The 20,057-nt window shown below is 37.4% G+C and overlaps 1 protein-coding gene across 1 annotated transcript; it reads left to right on the top strand.

Annotated features, from left to right (window-relative positions):
• Positions 1–561: 561 nt before the first annotated feature.
• On the top strand, positions 562–14,561 carry OPALIN (oligodendrocytic myelin paranodal and inner loop protein). Its single transcript, XM_044660206.1, has 6 exons — positions 562–666; positions 3,946–3,981; positions 6,784–6,819; positions 12,360–12,482; positions 13,101–13,160; positions 14,382–14,561. Exons 1-6 carry the CDS (start codon positions 562–564, stop codon positions 14,559–14,561), a joined length of 540 nt encoding a protein of 179 aa, XP_044516141.1.
• Positions 14,562–20,057: the final 5,496 nt, after the last annotated feature.

Raw genomic sequence — 20,057 nt, 5'->3', positions numbered from 1 at the left:
GGCAATAAAGAGTTTAAATCACTTGCCAGTGGTCATAGAGCTGGAAGGCATTGAAGTGAAAAAGAATCTGAATTGCCCTGACTCCAAGTATATGCCCACTTCACTTTCCACTAGTGGGAGGAAAACTTTAGAGAGACTAGAGAGACTAAAAGACCATCTGTGTAATTATAGCTGAGAACTCATTTAAGTTTAATAACCAATTGTGGGAGGTAAGAACTATTGTTATCTCCAATTTGCAGATAAGAAAAGTTGAGGTCTACAGTGGCTAAATTTCACTCAGGGACATGTAGCTAATAAGTATTTGAAGCAAGATTTTAATTCTCGTCTTCCTGACTCTAGACCCTGGACTCTAGCCACCATATCAAATTGCCATTCACTTTATGACATGTCCAGAATGTGTGGTGGCCCTAAATCTGCTACTTGAAGGAAATACGGAAGTAGAATGGGCACACCCTAAGAGACTGACCCCAATACATCTACTCACTGTATTGATGTTGGCAATGGATCCATCTTCTCACTGCCAGGAATTTTTGAAATTTGGAAGCCTGTCAACTGGACCTGATGCCACCATGCTTGCCATTCTGTGACCTGCTGCTTCCTAAGGAGGCTGTTGCAGCTGGCTACAGATTCCTCCAAGTTCAGATTGACTTGACTTTGGCTGCAGAGGTGAAGAAGAGAAAGGGAGAGTGAAAATTAAAGGAAAGAAGCATGACTGCCAGAGGAGCAGGCAAGCGCCCAATGTGATGCAAATAAAGGGTAACAAAGAACAGTTTTCCTTTTCTCTGGCCATGTGGTCTCAGATTCTTTACTAGACTCTGGGCAGGCAGCAGCAGCTGAGACAATTGCCTTCTGACCATGCACGTCTGGTGCTCTGGAATCAGAGGTTGAGCTCAGCTTTCTTTTGCTCCCTCCCTTCACAGATGGCTCAGAAGGTAGAACTGCCCTGCAGATAATAGGAACCTTGATTGATTTGGATTGATTTGGTGAATTCTGGTGCCGAGAGGAAGCCTACACAGAGAGCACTCTGAGACATACTAACTGCTTGACCATTGGCAAGTGATTTAAACTCGTTATTGCCCAGGAAACTATCCAAGACCCTAAGTCCTAAATGAGTTGTTGATCTGCACTGGTGGAGAAAAGTTCCACATTGGGAGTTCTACACACTTATGAAATCCCAGATCTAAACAGCAGAAATGGTGAGTGAAAACGGGAATTTTCTTTTTACCCCACCAACAGCTATGTTTTTCTTGAAGAAAGAAAATTGGAAAGGTTTTTAATGAGAATGTCTTCCAATTTGTTGAAAATGGGGACAAATTTTTTTATCTGAAAGAAGTTCTTCACGACTTTGTAAAGAAAGATGTCGAAAGATGAAAGCTTTTAGTACTAATCAAGCATGAATAATGTTCCACAGAGTGTTTAAAATTCATTTGAATTTATTAACTTGTATTGGCAAATCTTATTTTTATATCACCTTAATTTCCCAATAGATCCCTTCCCCCGAACCATTGGTTATAATTAATAAAAACAGTTCAGCAAAAATAATTAACACATCAGTTAAATGTGATTGTGTTCCACATTCCCTTCCAAGAAAGAAGGTACATTGTCATGTCTCTTCTTCAAGGTTAAACTTGATCATTCTTATTACTTTAAAAAATACAATTGAATTTTGAATATTTTCCCAGTACCATTTAACTGAGACTGCTTAGCTGGTGTCATGCCAAGGCATATGGGTATCAAGAAAGGAGCTTGACACTATGCCAAGATTATCTGAGTTGGAGCTTTCCTGTATACTTCTTGCCAAGAGCAAGACAGTTGATTTTAGAATCTATGTTGACTTGGACCCAGAGGAAGAAGATAATGGAATACAGAATTGGAATGGGGGGTGGGGAGGAGATGGAGAACAGGGCTTTTCCTGATAGTCCCTTTCCCTTTAGTAAGGACTGTCAATAGTAGGAAGAATATTGAGTTTAGAACCAGAGTTCTAGGGATTGAATTAATTCTGTTTCTGCTGCCTCCTATAACCTTCTACAATTTATTTTTTCTTCTTTGGGCCTCAGTTTCTTTATCTATATATCAAAGGGGTTGGACCAGATGACTAACTGTTTTTCCAAGTCAAAGTCCTATAACTCCTTCCTTCCAACAAACAATATCTATCTTCCAGATAGCTGGAGAATTTGGTTCTAGACTTGGATATAGCTTATTCATTTCTCTCCTGAGAGGACATATCTACTGACAAGAGTAGTTCATATGAGCCTGTATTCATCCAAGCTTGTCTGCATCTCCTTTTTAGGTTATAGCTCCTTTGAGAGAGCTTAATGTAGATCAGAGTCCTTTAGCTCAAAAGAGCTAAACAACTACTTATGGAAATATAAAACAAGCCTCCAGGTGTTCAATACAAGGGCTGATACGGCTGCTCTCCAGAAATGTCTCATCAGTGAGCTCTGGGGTGATGCCAGTGTGATAGAGACAAAGCTTCATTCTGAGTACCATCTGGGAGAAGGGGAGTGATCTGGAACAAGACATTGCATGTGCTGTTTGTTAACCATGAGAATGACAGAGTTTGGGGCCAGTAGAAGATAGATATTGATGCCTTGAAGAAACATAGCACAATGCACTCTTCAAGAGAAAAACAACATCTAATCTAGGCTCACTCATTATTTAGACAATGGGCTTTAGCTCTATTCTTACTAAAGCTGGAAGAGTGATACACTTGTTTTGAGTATTCTAAATAAAGAGGCATTTAGTAGATTTCAGATTTTATTAGAACCACCATGGTTTTAATACATGATATAATTTGTCCATATAATGATTGATGTTAAGAATCACAAAAGGTTAGATTTCGAAGAGGCCTGAGTAGGCATCTAAACCAGCCCATATCCTCCACAATTGGCATTATAAGTAATCAACTAACTTTTACTTGAAGGGAAATCCAGTCGCTCAATGAGGAAGCCCTTTTGGACAGCTCTGGTTACCTCTAAGGAAGCATTTCCTGAAATCAGATCTAAATTTATCTTATGTCAACTTACCATGCCAACCATTTCTCCTGCTTCATCTCTTTGGGGTCATAGAGAATGAGTCTAATTCTTTTACCATATGATAGCCCAAATGAGAGAGAGAGAGAGAGAGAGAGAGAGAGAGAGAGAGAGAGAGAGAGATATGAGATGAGCCAGATGCTATGCTTAGCACTGGGGATATAATTAAAAGCTTCTAAGCAGCTCTTCTTCTTAAAGAAATAGCAAACTACTCTATTATATTTGCCGAGAAAACCCAAATTAGGGTCACAAAGAGTTGGACACAACTGAAAATGTCTGAACAACTTGTTAACCAGAAAAAATGAATTCTCTTAATGGTAGGTGATATTTATGGAAGCCAATCAGGTACCCAAACTAAGAAAAACTCTACTATGGAAATGGTGGAGAAAAAAGATAAGAACAGTGAAAGCGAATGAGAGAAAGGAAACAGAGACAGAGAGAGAGAATAAATAATATCTTTCCCATGCCAAAATCTGAGGAAATGGAATACTGGTTAAGTGACTTGCCCAAGGTCATACACCTAGTAAATATCTGGTGGCAGATACTCTAGGCCCATCACTCTATCCATTGCAAAATTGGTCATTCAGGTCCAAGCAGGTAAGCAATTCACATCAGTGACCCAAATCTGGGGAAATTAGGTTCAGAGAACAGATGCTTGAAGACTAGGGTACAAGACTGGGAAATTGGACTCAAGGACAGGATCCCTTATACAAGATGGATGGAGGTAGTATGGTCATCATGATAGAACCTGAATCAAACTACTTATAGGAATCCCTAGGGCTAGTGTTAGGATGTAGTTGAGCCTGTAGGTAGGGATTAAATAGGGAATATCTACCTGAGTTAGAAAAGGATGAGGAAGAGAAACTAGACACACTGTGGCAAAGCATTTTAATATTTCTTTTTTGTCTTCCAGAGTTCAATCCAAAATTTCACATTGCCACCTAACACAGTAAGTATTCATAACCCTTGTACTAGACAAGTCAGCAAGTGTTAGTGTAGTTATTGCATTAAGCTTCAGTGGAATAGCACAGAAACTCTGAACTGAATAGATGAGGAAGTCCCAAATTTTTAAAATGCATTTAGTTTTCAAGTTAAAACTTAGGTTCCTGTGATCTGGGATAATCCTGAAAGACATAATGGGGAATGCTATCTACCTCAGGAGAAAGAACTGTTGGAGTCGCCTTTCACATCAATTATTTATGGTTTTATTTGGGGGGCTTTGTTTAAGTATGAGTGTGCTCTTGCCACAGTGGCCATTGTGAAGGCGTGTTTTGCATAAAAATAAAAAATTTTAAAGCCTTTGTTCCTGGTTTCCAGTGGCAAGTTGTTTAAAGACTTTGCTTATTCTCCATCTTGACTTGTTCTGCCTTTTGTGTTGTGCTCAGGTTATTTGTAACAAGATTAAGTATGATAATTGGTTCAGTTCTAATTGCATATTCTTTCTGTGGGTCTCACTGCTTCTCTTTCTGTCTCTTTTTCTGTCTCTCTGTTTCCCTCTCTTGCAATTATACTAATGATTCAGAAGATGAATTAAATCAATATCACAAGGCAAAATTAAGATGTGTTGAAGCCCTAACCTCTGCTGTGGATAAGAGAACCTCTACTGTACCACTAAAAAAAGGAATCACACTTAACACAGTATCACAAAGCAGTTAAATTTAAGGCAAATTTAAAAGGAGAAAAAAGGAAGAAATAGAGCAGGGAGGAGAGAATGAAATGGCAAGAATGGAAATGTAAGAGAAAAAGGAAATTGTAAGAAAAGAGGTGAAGAAAATGATTTTCATAGTATAGCAATATGTCTTAGGACACACTCTGACTAGGTAGATAGATATCCATATAGTGCATCCTCCTTTAAAAAAAAGAGGATGAGAGTCTTGTGTTAATGTTAAGAGGCAATATCTAGGAGGCATCAAAAGTAATGGCAAAAAGAGAAAGAAAAAAATCAGTCCCATCCTGAACTCTAGACATCCCCCCTGGGCCATGAATCATTGTATTGTCTGGGTATTCACCTATTAAAATTTTTAACTCTGAGCCCCCATCCTATGATTTTGGGACAAACCAAACCAGATGACTCATGAAATCAAAACAAAAAGTGCTTGATAAAATAATAAGCAGAGTAAATATCATGAGATTAGATCAGGTATTAAATATTCTTAGCACTCATTATACTATGTTTGGGAAATCTTTAACTGAAGATTTTGCTCCCAACATCAGGGTTTAAGACAGGATGCTGGGAAGAGAATGTCTTATGTCTTATGTCTCTCTGCCATTCCCTTTGACTGTACCTACACCTTCTACTTTTTACTATTCCACCTCTCACTACTTCCCAGAAGACTTGTATTTTTTTTTAAAACTATATGTGCTAAAAGAATGCCTGCTGGATCAGAGTACATGACAGGCAACATGATCATATTGTGGAATTTGGTCAAAACCTTTTAGGATATGTAGCTCACCCACCACTGATGTCTCTTCTCTTAACCCCTAAATATTGTGAAAATGTAGAACTATTCCCTCAGTTTTCCCTTTCTCTTCTAATCCTTCCTCCCTAGTATACTTGTTGCCTTATACTTTTATCCTGGCTCAGAAAAAGAAGAAATTTGATTCTATGGGTAAACTTTCCTAATCATTTTTAAAATTTGCAACATGGAGTTGCTCTAAACCTTATGGTTTCTATTTAAATTAATTTTCTTTCTATAAGTTGGTATATAAGAGCTCAATGTGCCCCAGGTGACAGAATCAAATATTTGCTGAGGATGATTCAAATATTTGAAGTGTAATTCCCAGTATGGGAATTCCCTTTTCCAATGCAGATTACAGTCCACTTAATAGATAAGTCTTAAGAAATTGCTTGAAATACATCGTATCCATGGCAGCTGAGTGGTCCAGAGGATTGAAAGCCAGGTGGGAGATCTTGGGTTTAACACTTCTTAGTTGTGTGACCCTGGGCAAGTCACTTATTGCCTAACCCTTTCCAATCTTCTTCTTTGGAAACAATATATAGTTTTGATTCCAACATGGAAGATAAGGGTTATTTTTTTTTTAAATACATAGTATCTTAAGACATTTGTCCAAGGTGTGGCACAGCTAGTGCCAGAGGCAATAATTTAACCCAGGTCTTCCTGACACCAAACACATTATTCTATGTACTAACCTATCCTATTTCTACAGATAAAATGAAACAGAGGAAGGAAACAGGTATTTATTAAACATTTACTATGTGCCAAGAATTGTGCTAAGCGCTTATAAATATTTTCACATTTAATCTTCATAACAACCCTTCATAACAAACAATGAGGTAGGGTTTTTATTATTATTTACTATTTTGTTTATTTATTATTTTACTATTATTTATTATATGATGTATTTATTATTATCATTTACAAATGAGAAAACTGAGGTATAAAGGTTCAATGACTTGCCCAAGGTCACATGTCTAGTAAGTGTGTGAGACTAGGTTTGAAATCGGGTCCTCTTGGCTTCACAGCGCCATCTTGTTGCATTTATATGTTGTGAATAATTCACAAAGTGGATAATTAAGGATTGATTTCTGAAATACTGGTCCATAGAATCAAATTTCTTTTTTTCCTGGGTATGAATCAACTCTCAATTTAAAAGAATGGCTATAAAGAGGAGTTAATTTTTCAGAGTCAAAAACTAAAAATCATTTTTTTTGACAAGCTGTTTTGCAAACATAATATCCATTATTATATATTTTATTTTCTTAAGATGCCTGGCTTTTTCTCCTTTGCAGACTTCCTTCCCTGATGCTACTGATGGAATCATAGAAGTAAGTACATTTAATTTAAAATTTTAGGAAATATGAATAATATTAAAAATTTAGAAAAACAAAACTAAATTGCAAAAAACTTTCTCTTCCTTTTACATAAAATACTGTCATAACTCTGCTCACAAATTGAATATAATGCAAGATCAATCTATTTATAAGTATTTGAATGAAGGAATGAATTAATAAATAAGTGCAATAACATTTATTAAGAGCTTACATAGAGGCAGTTAGATAGCACAGTGCATAGAGTGCCAGGTCTGGAGTTGAGAGGAACTGAGTTCAAATTTGGCCTCAGATACATCCAAGCTGTGTGACTCTGGACAAGTCACTGAACCCCCACTGCATAACCCTTATCACTCTTTTGACTTAGAATTAATTGATTCTAAGATGGAAGTTTAGAGTTTTAAAAAAGAGAGAGCTTAATAGTGCTGGACACTATGTTAAGTGCTGAAGATACAAATACAAAATCAAGACAATTCCTGTCCTCAAAAAACTTATATTCTAATAGGGGGAGATGACAACCTTAGGAAAGTGCTTTAGTCTACGAAGTAACAGAGATGGTGAACAGAATAATAGTCAAAAATATAAAACATATTTTCTACTATGTACTATAATATATGTGCAATATAAACTTTCCAAAAGCAACAATGGTATTAATTTGATAACAGTTTCTAGAGCAAAGGATTGAAGATGGCATGGTGCCCAGGCTCAGGCAGGTTAGAAAATGGCCTGAGTGAGAGTCTGGTCTGGTCTGGACTCATTTGGAGCTAGCTAGATACAGTAAAGGCTCACCAACTGGGAAAGCCTGACTCCAGAGTGGAAGTTTCAAGCTCATCTGGGTATAGTTCCTAAACATCTGGTTGGGACAGTACTGTGATAGATTTATTCTTTAAAAAAAAAACTTCTTACTTTATATTTTAGACTCAATGCTAAGCATCAGTTCTAAGACAGACGAGCAGTAAGGATTAAGCAATTGGGGTTAAGTGATATTGCCCTCCGTCACATAGCTAGGACGTATCTGAGGCTATATTTGAACCCAGGTCTTCCTGACTCCAGTCCTGGTACTCTAACCACTGTGTTTCCCGATGTGTTGAAGGCATAATGAAAATGTGCATTCGATGAATTAAAATTTAAGTTTCTTCTTAGTAAAAGTCTAAGAGCTATTTGCAGGATTCCACTTCTTTTAAATAATTTGGGAATTGTTTTCTTAAGTCAACAAGTCAAATCAACCCACATTTATTAAGTGCATCCTAACTGCTTAGACCTTTATCAGCACACTCCTGGACAAATCAGATACATAAGGTCAGAATTATTGTGATTGTAGCACATAGTGGAAAAGAAAAGAATATAACCTTTTTATTTCAAGAAAATGATTGACACTTCCTTTCCTCACCAATCTCCACACCTAACCATCTGGATTGAAGGGCTTTTCCTATGGCCATTGTGATTGAGCCCACTGAGTACTGGTACAAGCAGAAAGATAGCCTTTGACCTCAAGGAACTTACATTCTAAAGGGAGAAGACAACACACAAATGGAAGTATAAAGTGGGAGAAGATCCCCCCTGGAGGAGGCATGGTAGAGAAGGTCCAGAGAGTTAGAGCTGGAGCCCCAAGAAAAATGAAGAAATAGTTGACCTTGTGATTTTCCTCCCTTTTAATAGAGATTCTGAGAGCCAATTAGAGGAAGGGATAGTATGAACCCAGCATATTTTTAGCATAAGAAGGTCAGCAGAAGAGTGAAATTCTAAGATGATCGAGCTATGATCACATTGTAGAGAAAATCCAGATGATTAAATGTGGAGATTGGCGAGGAAAGGAATTGTTCATCATTTTCTTGAAATTAAAAGGTTACATTCTCAGTCATTCTGACCTTATGTTTCTGATTTGTTCAGGGGTGTGTTGGTAAATGTTTAACTTCCAATTTTCCAAGAAAAGAAAAAGTACTCTTGATTAAACACTTTTAGGTTTAATTTATCCCATTAACATTTTCTCCATCACTTTTTTAAGTCTAGACACAATAAAACAACAACAACAATAACAAAAGAAACCAATCCTTGATTTTTAGCATTTGCTCATTTCCAAGTTTTGCAGTTACTATCTTACTATATACTTACATGGAAAATTTAACAATCTGCTTTCAAAAACTGGTGGGAACTGGCTCCAGCACATCATTAGATTTGTCCTCCAAAGCTGCCTCTTTGATTCAATCCAATAAGCACTTATTAAACACCTGATATATTTATGTATATATATATGTGTGTGTGTGTGTATAAAATATATATATATGCATATATATGACACTTTATAAGTTGCTGGGAATTTAAAGACAAAAATAAATTAGGTCAATAGTGCTTTTTGAATGCTCCCCAGCCTGTCAAAAATGTGACTAGCAAACCAAAACCAATTATAAAATGTCTCTCCAAGGCCTTTTCCTCACATGTCATCTTAATTCTACTGGAAGCAGACTGCCTAGCTTCTTTCACACTGAGAATTACATCTGCTGAACTCTGTACATGTTTATAAGGACCTTGGATCAGTAGTTATAGTCTCCTGTTATACTCTACATCCTGAAATAGCATAGTCTATAGCAGTGATGGTGAACCTTTTATAGACTCTTCCTCCAGAGACTGAGTGCTACACCCCTTCCCATTCCTGTCTCCTTACTCCAGACAGGGGAAGAAGAAAGAGAAAGGAGTGGCCCTGGGCACTTCTCTCAGGGGAAGGAGTAAGCACTTCCATTGGGCTGCTGGGCAGAGGGCCATGGAGGTGTGGTGGAGAGGGAGAAGGGAGTAGCTTTGCCCAAGTACCTCTGCCATTCTAGTAACTAACTGGCAGGGAAGGGTGCATGCTCACAGAGAGGTCTCTGTATGCCATCTTTAGCATGCATGCCATAGATTTGCCATCATGGATCTATAGTGTACCTGGAGACAATAATGCTTTAAGAGTTCATCGGTTCAAGAGAGTTGGAGGTATTATTGAAGAAGCATAGAAATACAGTACAGAGAGATTTGGATGCAGAAAGGAAATCACTCAAAGGGGAAAGCAGCTTTGAGGATCTGAGTCCTTGGCTACAGAGAAGAGAAATGGTTATGGATACTAGAAGAGAGCTAGCCCTGGAAACTGAGTGTTGGGTTTTGTAAAGGAGTGAACCCTGAAAATCCAACTGAGCAACCTACTCAGCAGCAATGTTGCATCCAAATGAAGCTACATGAGGAATCTTCAAAGAGGAAAAGGATTTATAAGCCTTCTATTATCAAGAGTTGCATCCTAGTCTATGCATGTAGGCAAGGCAAAATAAAACATCTTATGACAGACATAATCTCACTACTATTTGTTGTTTGTAATCATCTTTCCCATAAAATTGTGCGTATTTGTAAAAGAACGTATCCCAAGTTCACCAGTGGAATGTTTTGCACTTACTGTCTTACTATGTCATCTTAGTAAATGCCTTTGAACACAAAGGTTAGGCCCTCTAATAACAGATTCAGCACTCATTATAGCATACTCCATTTTGACTAAGAAATTATTCTGAGCCCAACTTTATGTGACCATGGATGAGTTCTTTAAAATCTTCATCCCTCATTTTATTTATTATCAGCTGACTTAATTTACTATCAGCGTATGGCTTGGACTTTATACCCAACCTGCTCCCAGCTCGGTGGCCTCCCTCTCTTTTTAGCTTTCTCTTGTATGTTGTCTTCCCCCTAGATTTTAAGCTCCTCCTGAGCAGGGACCGTCTCTTTTTCTTGTGTCTATTCCCAGTGCTTAGCATAGTGCCTGGCATATAGTAAGTGCTTGATACATTTTTATTAACTATGTATTGGCTTATTTTTCTGTAAAATAAGTGGGAGACACTCAATGTTGTCTTCTTCCTAGAGCTATGAAGATTACAAAGATAAGTTGATAGAATGTTTCAAACAGAGGTGTTCTCTATCTTGTTGTTCAGTATGTCTAACTCTTTGTGACTCTGTATGGAGTTTTCTAGGCAAAGATACTATGGTGGTTTGCCATTTCCTTCTCCAGCAGATTAAGGCAAACAAAGGTTAAGTGATTTACTCAAGGACATTCAGCTAGTGAATATCTGAGGCCAACAGGTCCAGTGCTCTATCCACTAAATCGCCCAAAGGCCTTTTCTACATACTGGGAAGAATGAAATAATGATAATAGTTAACATTTATGTTACCTTTATACTCTACAATGTGCTTTCCCCGCATTTCTCAATTTTTTTTTTCAGTGTTAAGAAAAGAAATTATTCTTAAGAATTTGTGCTCTAAAAGACTTATTCTATTTCTACAAAGATATTGCAGCTCTTTTTACGGTAGCAAAGAACTGGAAATTGAGTGACTGAATAAGATGTAGTATATTATTATTAAACTATAAGAAATGATGAGCAGGACAATTTTTGAAAAATCTGGAAAGCCTTACATGAACTGATGCAAAATGAAATGAACAGAACAAGAAGAACATTATATAGAGTGACAGCAATATTTTTTGATGAACAACTGTGAATGACCTTGAGATCAGGAAAATTTGTGTTAAAACTAGTATAAAGTAGTTTAAACCTGTAAACAGGTTCAAAAGAGCCCAAACCAGTCAAAACCAATTAAAACCAGTATGTCAATACAAACCAGTCAAAACCAGTTCAAACCAGTCAAAACTATCATAAACCAATTCAAAAGAGTAAAAAACAGTTAAAATAATTATAAATAGGGGCATCTGGGTAGCTCAGTGGATTGAGAGTCAGGCCTAGAGACAGGGAGGTCTTGGGTTCAAATCCGGCCTCAGACACTTCCCAGCTGTGTGACCCTGGGCAAGTCACTTGACCCCCATTGCCCACCCTTTCCTCTCTTCCACCTAGGAGTCAATACACAGAAGTTAAGGGTTTAAAAAAAAGAAAAATAATAATTATAAATAAGTTCAAACATACAAGTCTAGTTTCTAGAGTGAAAACTCTAATATAGCCCAGAGAGGTAGAAAATTTTTATGAATTCTTTCAATCTAACTGACCACTTGTATTTTTTTTTCTTTTTGAAAGATGCTCACTAGTGGCATGATTCTAGCTGTTCTCAGCCTCAGAATTAGGAGTCCAATAGGGATCTGATGGGGATTCTGTCATCTGTAAAATAGGAATGATAATATCCGTAGTGCTTATCCCACTTCGTTGTTGTAAAGATCAAATGACATAATGTATGGAAAATGCTTTGTAAGCCTTAAAAGTGCCATATAACTATTATTATTAATCACCACTGCCTAAATTATAGTAGGTGGTCACATTTAGTGAAATCAAGTCAGCAACTACTATGTGCCAGGCATGATTTCTTTGCTATTTGCAAAGCAAAACAATACAAAAACAAAAGGAAAAATATTATCTCTTCCCTCAAGGAACTTTTTGTCTAAGTTGAGCTTTGATTTGAATAGTGTGGCTTGGGCATATCTCTTGGTGCATACTTCATCTTTCCTGACCATATAGGAACAAAGGGTGAGTAGTCACTGTAGAATTGGTACATTTGATCTTCTGCTTCTTATCTCTCTACATTAGGATTGTATCACAATTCTGGCAGCAGGACTGGCAGCAGGCATCCCAACCTTGGTGGCAATGGTCCTGCTCATAGCTTTAATTGTGGTCTGTGCTCAGAAAAGAAGAAAAGATGGGCATACTCAGGTGATTGTCCCTTTCCTTTGGTTTGAACAAGGACTCTTAATGACAGTGATCAGTGAGCATTTATTAAGCATTTAATACATGCCAGGCATTGTGTTAGGTAATGGGTATACAAAGACAGTGTACATTTTTTTAAGTGACAATATTCTCCAATTGCAGAGAAAATTTCTGATTATAATCTGGAACATCTATTGAGCAGTGAATATAGTTCCCATTTCATAGAGGTATGGAGTAACTTTGGAAACAAAATAAAACCATGCAGGGAAAGTGAGTGAATGATGAATCTGGGCAGAGAGGTGGCAACAAGGCATGAAGGTGTTTATAATCTGTTATGTGCAGGAGTATTGTCACTAGGCTTTTTTTTTCTTTCAGAATAAAGAAGGTAGAGACCCTCTTTGTCATAAATATCAGGTGATGTGGGGGCCAGCATCTCTGGTTCAAAGGTCCTTAAACAGAGTTATTCAGAAAAAATTATCCTGTTATTAATTTCTAAAATGTCACATGGACACTAAATCCATTCCATCTTCCATTCTTTAATGTGCCTGTATTCATTTACCATGTATTTAAACAATTGTCCAAGCTTCAATCTTTTCACTCTAGATTTTTTTTTTACCAATTTAGGAGAAGAGAAGACCAAATGATTTTCCAGACATGTATGACAGTTCTGAGGTATCATTGGAGGTAATGATTCTTAGTTTTAATTCTTAATATCTCACAATAAGTAAGCTATGGATTATAAACCCTGTTGTCAGAAGGAAAGGGTATAAAAGTAGATTGGGTTTAACAGGAGAGGGACATAAAATGAAACCCAGAGGAGAAAGGGAGACATAGAGAGAGATGAAGAATACTAGAAGTAGTAATTCTCATTACTAGGGGTTATCCAAGATAGAAGACATGAGAAATATCTTCAGTTTTGGGAGGGCCATAATAGAGAAATGAAATTAAACTTATTTGCCTAGACCCAAAGGGTAGATTAGATATAATGGGTGAATGCCCTGATGCAGATTTTGGATCAATATAAGGAAAAAAATCTCAATACTCACAACCAACCCAAAAAAGAATGGGCTTCCTTATATGATAATGAATTACCCATAATTGGTGGTCTTCAGAGGTTAGATAATCATAGTCATGAACATTGTCAGGAATTCATATTCAGGTATAGGTTGCCCTAGATGATTTTTGTAATCTCATCCCTTGTTGATCTTCTGTGATTCTCGAAAGATATTCAATTAGTCTTTACCAGCATCTGTCCTCTAACATTCTTTCTTTGATGCTCTATCTTTAAGGCCTTTCCATTAAGATGGAAATACTTAAATATTCAAATGCAACCAATGGTCTTCAAACTTTTTTGAATATGTGCCAATAAAAATTTTCAAGCATGTATCTTTAATATATATGTTTACTTATTCATGAATTATATACACATACTACTATAGCAATCATTATGAACATTATAAAAATTACACCAAAATAGAAATGGAAAGGATGAGATGAAGATGAAATAATATTTGATCCTCACATTAGTAGGGAGGCACCAGAGTTTACTGAATAGGGGACTGATAAGATCAGACTTAGGCTTTAGGAAAATCATTTTGGCTGCTCTGTGTAGGAAGAGATTTAAAGAAGAGGGACTGGTTAGGAGGCTGGTGAAAGGTGATAAGGACCCAAACTAGAGTGGTAACTGTGAGTAGGGAAAAGGGAACATAGATGCTGACTGGGAAATGCCAATCTGAGTTAGGTGATGCATATGAAAAAGTCAACTGCAAGTTGTTTGGGGAATCTGATTATTTTTTAATATTGTGATGACAAGGGATATAAAAAGACACATGCTTTTAAATGACTTTCATGACAGAAATTATGAGGCTGCTCAAGTTTATTAGTCCTTTTATTTGTTTTTCCAAGAACCTCAGCAGCCCTGAAATGGATGTGAAGGAAACAATAGAGATGGAAGAGACTCATGTGTATGTGAAGACCATTACGGGGACAGAAGAGCTAGCATATGATGCTTATTTTCCTAGAACTAAAATGGAAAAAAAACAGAGTTTGCCAAGGTGGCTCTTGCCTAAACGGGACAAGAAATGAAGTATCTTTAATCACTCACTGTAAACTTACTCCCAAAAAAAAACTACACCTGGGTTTTTACTAGAAGCCAATTAGAATGCCTGGATGGTACCTAGCCAACACAAATTTTCTTCATTGATTTGAAAAGATATTTCACTGGCATTTGAGCTGATTTATTATATTAGTACTTTGGTTCTCCCTGAGTAGTGCAGTACATGGTAATAAGGTATCACTCATCCAAGTCCATTGCTTAGAAGAATGATGGCTCCAGGACCTTAAACACTTGGATTCCTTCTCTATCACTCATGTTGGTTTTTCTGGGTGACTGAGCAATGCTTTATTTCCCCATGTCTAGCTTTCCACAATTTGCATTCCTTTAATAATGGATCAGATCTCTTATTCAGAAAGAAGCCATAAGACCAGACTTAGACTTCTGTTTAAAGAAATGACAATATTTATGAGGAGCTATGTGAGACTAGAGAAGTAATGGATGAAGCAAAGTCATTGCTAATTCTGGATAACCAAGACTAAGTATTTAGTAGAGAGGAAATGGTTAGATTGACCTCAGGGCAGCCCATAGGATAGCTACTGAATATTATCTCAACCTACTTTCCCCCTATCTGGTAGAGGCAAAAGCCTACAAAAAATTGTAGAAACAATGAGGCTACCTACCAATATGAGTCTGAGAGTTATATGTGCAATATCCATTATCCACAGCCTAGAGTTCTACAAGTTTATTCCAAAATGTGTTTCAAGGTACCAGTAATGCTTCATTGAACTTTAAATGAATCTTAATTGCCCCTTTCCCCTTCTAGGCCAACTATTTCTCTTAATATCCACCTCCCAGATCTTTATCTTTGTACAGACTGTCTCTCATCTTTGGACTATTCCCCCCTCCATCCCTCTGCCTCTTGGAAACCCCAGTTTGCTTTAAAGCTCAAGTCAAATGCCACATTGTACATGAGGCTTCCCTGGTTCTCCTGGATGCTAAAACCCTCTCCCCACAGATTATCTTGTATTTGCTTTATCTATATTTTATTTTTATTTATCTGTGTATATATTGTTTCCCACAGCTAGATTGTAGCTGAAACTGCTGAAGCAATACCTTGGACTGGGCAAAGAATCAGAAACCACCTTTTTAAGGCAGAGCTTGGTTCACCTTTTTGCTTTTGGACTTCTAGCCCCTAGTACAACGCCCCACTAAACTGGATAAATGAATGGAAGGATGCTTTAGCAAATGTCTAACCCAAGATTAAGAGATTTGTGATTGTTTTAACAAAAAGTCCCTGTTAATTTATAGACGTCCCCAACCTCTACCCCCACTTTGATGACCTGCAGAGCAGAGTGTAGGATTCATTTTTTTTAAACCAGATTTCTCTAACAGGGGATATCTTGTGGGAAACTTGATAAAGTAGTTTAAATAGGACTTTTTATATTACTAATGGCTTTGATCATTTTGTAAATACTCAAAACTATTCTTAACTATGTATTGTGTGTATATATAGGCAGTGTGGTATAGTGGATAGAGTACTGGTCTTAACAGAAAGACCTGGTTTAAGACCTCACCTCTCACCTATAGGCTGTAACTCCTCCCTGCTCTGGGTTACTCTCTAAGTCTCTGAATTTCAGAGAAGGTAAAGACTTGCATGAGAGAAGAAGTGGCCTCATGTAGGAGTTCCTGTCCATATCTCTGAGAGTCCATATCCCCATACAGTCCCTATTTCTTCCCCAAGGCAATTGTTACTACAGACTTGCTTCCAGAGATGCCATTAAAATAAATCATATGCACTTTCCCAGAGGTCTGTGGGTTTGGGGTGGGAGTTGGCGTTGGAGTCTAACCAATGCTTTTCTTCATCATCTCAGTGTTTGAAGTGACTTGAGACAAATGAGCTACTCAGCAGAAAAGGCAAGAAAAGTCTAAATTAGAAGATTGTCTTTTATAGAAAAGGAGAACATAGACAGACAACATAGGTGAAAGCATGTGCTAAGGGTAAGACATGGGAATGAGACAAGCATTGCAGGTTTATCTGCCTGCAATGATGAAACCTGGGTAGCTAGGTGGGAAAGTGGAGAACCAGGCCTCTTCCTTAGTTGGAATCTTACCTCAGACACTTACTAGCTGTGTGACCCTGGGCAAGTCACTGAACTCTGTTTGCCTTAGTTTCCCCAACTGTAAAATGAGCTGGAGAAGAAAATGGTAAACCACTCTAGTACCTTTGTCAAGAAAACCCCCAAATCTCCAACACCCTTCCACCACCGACTGCACTGAGAGCCCCCATAAGAAAGATCCCAAGGCTAAGGCTGCAATCACAACAGAATACCTTGATAACAGGGTGGGAAGCACAGCTCCCTTTAGCCTCCACACCTTCAGCTTCTGCTGCCAACTGGGGAAGATCTGACCTCAGGGCTCATTAATACTCCATCAGCCTAATTTAGTCAATCAACAGAGCAGAAAAGAAGCCCCTTCAGGACAGAATAGCCCAAATAGCAAATAATCAGAGGAGCAAGATTACAGTCAATGACAGGGGGCAAAGAAGGAAAAAATATGAGTAAACAACAGAAAAAGGAAAAAGAAATTACAATTGATAGCTTCTATACAGGTAATGAACAAAGAGTAAATGGAACAAAGAAGGACCAAAGAACACCAAGAAAAAACACAGAAATGCCAGCAAATTGGACTCAGGCTTTGGAAGAACTCAAAACACAATTCAAAAAAACAAGAGAGATTGAAGACAATTGGGAAAAGAACTTAAAAAGCAAATGTCATCTGGAAACAGAGGCACACGAAGTAGAACAAGAAAATGGTGTCTTGAAAAGCCAGTGTTGACCAGCTTGAAAATGAGACAAAGAGAGTGAAAGATGGCCTATAAATAAAAACGGACTGGAAAGAGTATGATGAACAAAAAGCCAGGTGTCGAGATCTCTTTATCATCTCTGACAATCTGATAAGGACAGTTTAGTTGATAAGGAAATAAGGACCAGACAAGGAGTTGTCTTTTACCTCGTGCTTCCAGCTCTGACTCCAGGAGCATGGAGTTTATTATATGTTTCAAGACTCATTTCACACAAAAGAACCCCCCTGAAACTTTGCAGATGCACAGAAGTTACAAATTATGTCACATCAAAACATAAAACATTGGCTTTAGAATAGACCAAGGCCAAGGCTGAATTTTGACTAAGTTCTTATCAGAAAGCCAAGTCAGGCAATATTTTTCTCAGGGTTGAATTGCCCCTGCTAAAGTTTTGGCCTTGACTGTAGCTGCATTCCTGAGCAAAGGGGAACAGTGTTAACCCTTTAAATTCAGGTTTGCTAGAAACTTAAAGCTTTTCAATAAGGCCACAATACGTTTCAACAAGAAATCACAAGGATCACAAAAGGGGTCAAAAGAGGAGTCTCAGATTTTTATCTATTCTCTTATTGGCTTCCCACAGCCAGGGATGAAATTCAGTCTTTAAAAATTAGAATCCAACAACTAGAAGCAAATTACTTCACAAGGCAGCAAGAGTCTATAAAACAAAATCAAAAGAATGAAAAAATTGAGGAAAATATGAAACACCTCACTGATAAAATAGATCCAGGAGAGACAATTTAAGAATTATTGGACTACCAGACAATCATGATAAAAGGAAAAGCCTAAACATCATTCTACAGGAAATTATCCATGAAAACTGCTCCAATATTTTTGAACAAGAGGGAAAAGTGGAGATCGAAAGAATCCACAGATCACCTCCTTCATTTAATCCCCAATTGACAATGCCAGAATGTTATAGCCAAATTCAAGAATTACTAGACTAAGGAAAAGATACTATAAAGTGCTAAGAAGAAACCATTCAGATATCATGCAACCACAGTTAGAATAGCATAGGACCTGGCTGCATCCACACTGAAGGACTGGAAGTCATAGAATATGATATTCTGGAAAGCAAGGGAACTAGGTCTACAACTGAGAATCAACTCCCCAGCAAAATTGACTATATTCTTATAGGGGAAAGTATGGTTATTTAATAAAATAGAAGACTTCCAAGCATTCCTAAAGAAAAGACCTGACTTAAACTGAAATTTTGATGCCCAAACACAGAACTCAAGAGAATCACCAAAAGGTAATTAAAAAAGGGAAAAAATTTTAAGGGATACAATAAATTCAAATGATTTGTATTCTGATAAGAAAAGATGATCTTAAAAGATGATCTTAAAAATTGTTATTATCATCAGGGTAGCTAGAAGAAGTACACTTAGAGGGAACAGTGGCAAACTGTATAGGATGAAATGTCAAAAAAATATTTAAAAACTAGAGGTAAAAAGAGAATAATAATAAGAGATATGGGAAAAGAAATAAAATGAGGTAATTTTATAATTCATAAAGAAGTGCATGGGGGAAAGGGGGAAGAAGACCAATATAATGGAAGGGCGAATGAGGTTAGAGACAGTCTCCAAGAAAAGGGTCAGAAAGGTTCAAATGTAAGGAAAATCTCTAATTCCAAATTCAACATCATCATCATCATCATCATCCTCATCAACAACATCATCAACATCATCCACAGCAACATCATCAACATCATTCGCAACAATATCAACATCATCAACAACATCAACATCTAACTCTCCATTTTTTCCTGGCCCAGGAAAGATTTTTGCTGGGTGACCTAACCTAATAGCATACTATGCAGAGTACTGAATGACAGCCAAAAGACCTAAACTCTAGTCTTAAGTGCCACTATGTGTCCTTTGGGGGTAAAAAGAAAGCCTTCTTTTTCCTGGACTCAGTTTCCTCATTTATGTATGAGTGAAGCTTACATGGGCTCTGCATTAAGTTAATCAATTAAATCAAAGAATAAACTAGGTATAAGCAAGAAAAAAGAACATAAGTTTTTTGATGGAACAAAAAAAAACCCAAATGGGGTCATGAAGTCTCAGATATGACTGAAATGACTGAACAACAGCAACAACTGAACAACCAGGTGGGCTAACTGGTCCTAAAAATGAGGGCAATTAATGAGGCAGCTGGAGGAGAGGAAAATGGGCAGAAGAGCTACAATTGCATTATTAAATAACTGGGACTATCCAAGGAAGAGAATTCAACAATCCTAATGAGGCTTAAAGAAGGCAGCCTTTGCAATGGGATGTAGGATTCATTTGAAGAACAGAGGGAGACAGTAGCTGTTTCTGCATTTCTAATATGGTTAGTGCAAGTGGATAGGAAAGATCAAAATGCCAGAAGCATCTTTTATTCAATGTAGTAAAAAACATTTATATGATGTTTTATAAGTTTGAAGACCACATGGCAAATATTACCCCCACCTCAAAATATGAATATATTTTATTTCCCTCCATTTTCTTTTCCAGAGAGCCATCCCTTGATATAAAGAATGAGAGAGAGAGAAAGAGAGAGAGAGAGAGAGAGAGAGAGAGAGAGAGAGAGAGAGAGAGAGAGAGAAATAACGTTCACCAAAGCTAGCCAAGACACAACTAAGTCTGACATCTGCAAAAGGGCAAGAGGGTTTTTCTTGAATCTCTTT

Source organism: Gracilinanus agilis, chromosome 2 (assembly GCF_016433145.1).
Source record: "Gracilinanus agilis isolate LMUSP501 chromosome 2, AgileGrace, whole genome shotgun sequence".
NCBI lineage: Eukaryota > Metazoa > Chordata > Mammalia > Didelphimorphia > Didelphidae > Gracilinanus > Gracilinanus agilis.
This window is presented reverse-complemented; position numbering and strand designations above follow the sequence as displayed.

Excerpts from the sequence above, each read along its gene's own strand:
- OPALIN (XM_044660206.1), top strand. The coding sequence starts at position 562 with ATGCCACCATGCTTGCCATTCTGTGACCTGCTGCTTCCTAAGGAGGCT. Across the intron at positions 3,982-6,783 it reads TCACATTGCCACCTAACACA|ACTTCCTTCCCTGATGCTAC; the intron begins GTAAGTATTCAT and ends TCTCCTTTGCAG. Across the intron at positions 13,161-14,381 it reads GTTCTGAGGTATCATTGGAG|AACCTCAGCAGCCCTGAAAT; the intron begins GTAATGATTCTT and ends TGTTTTTCCAAG.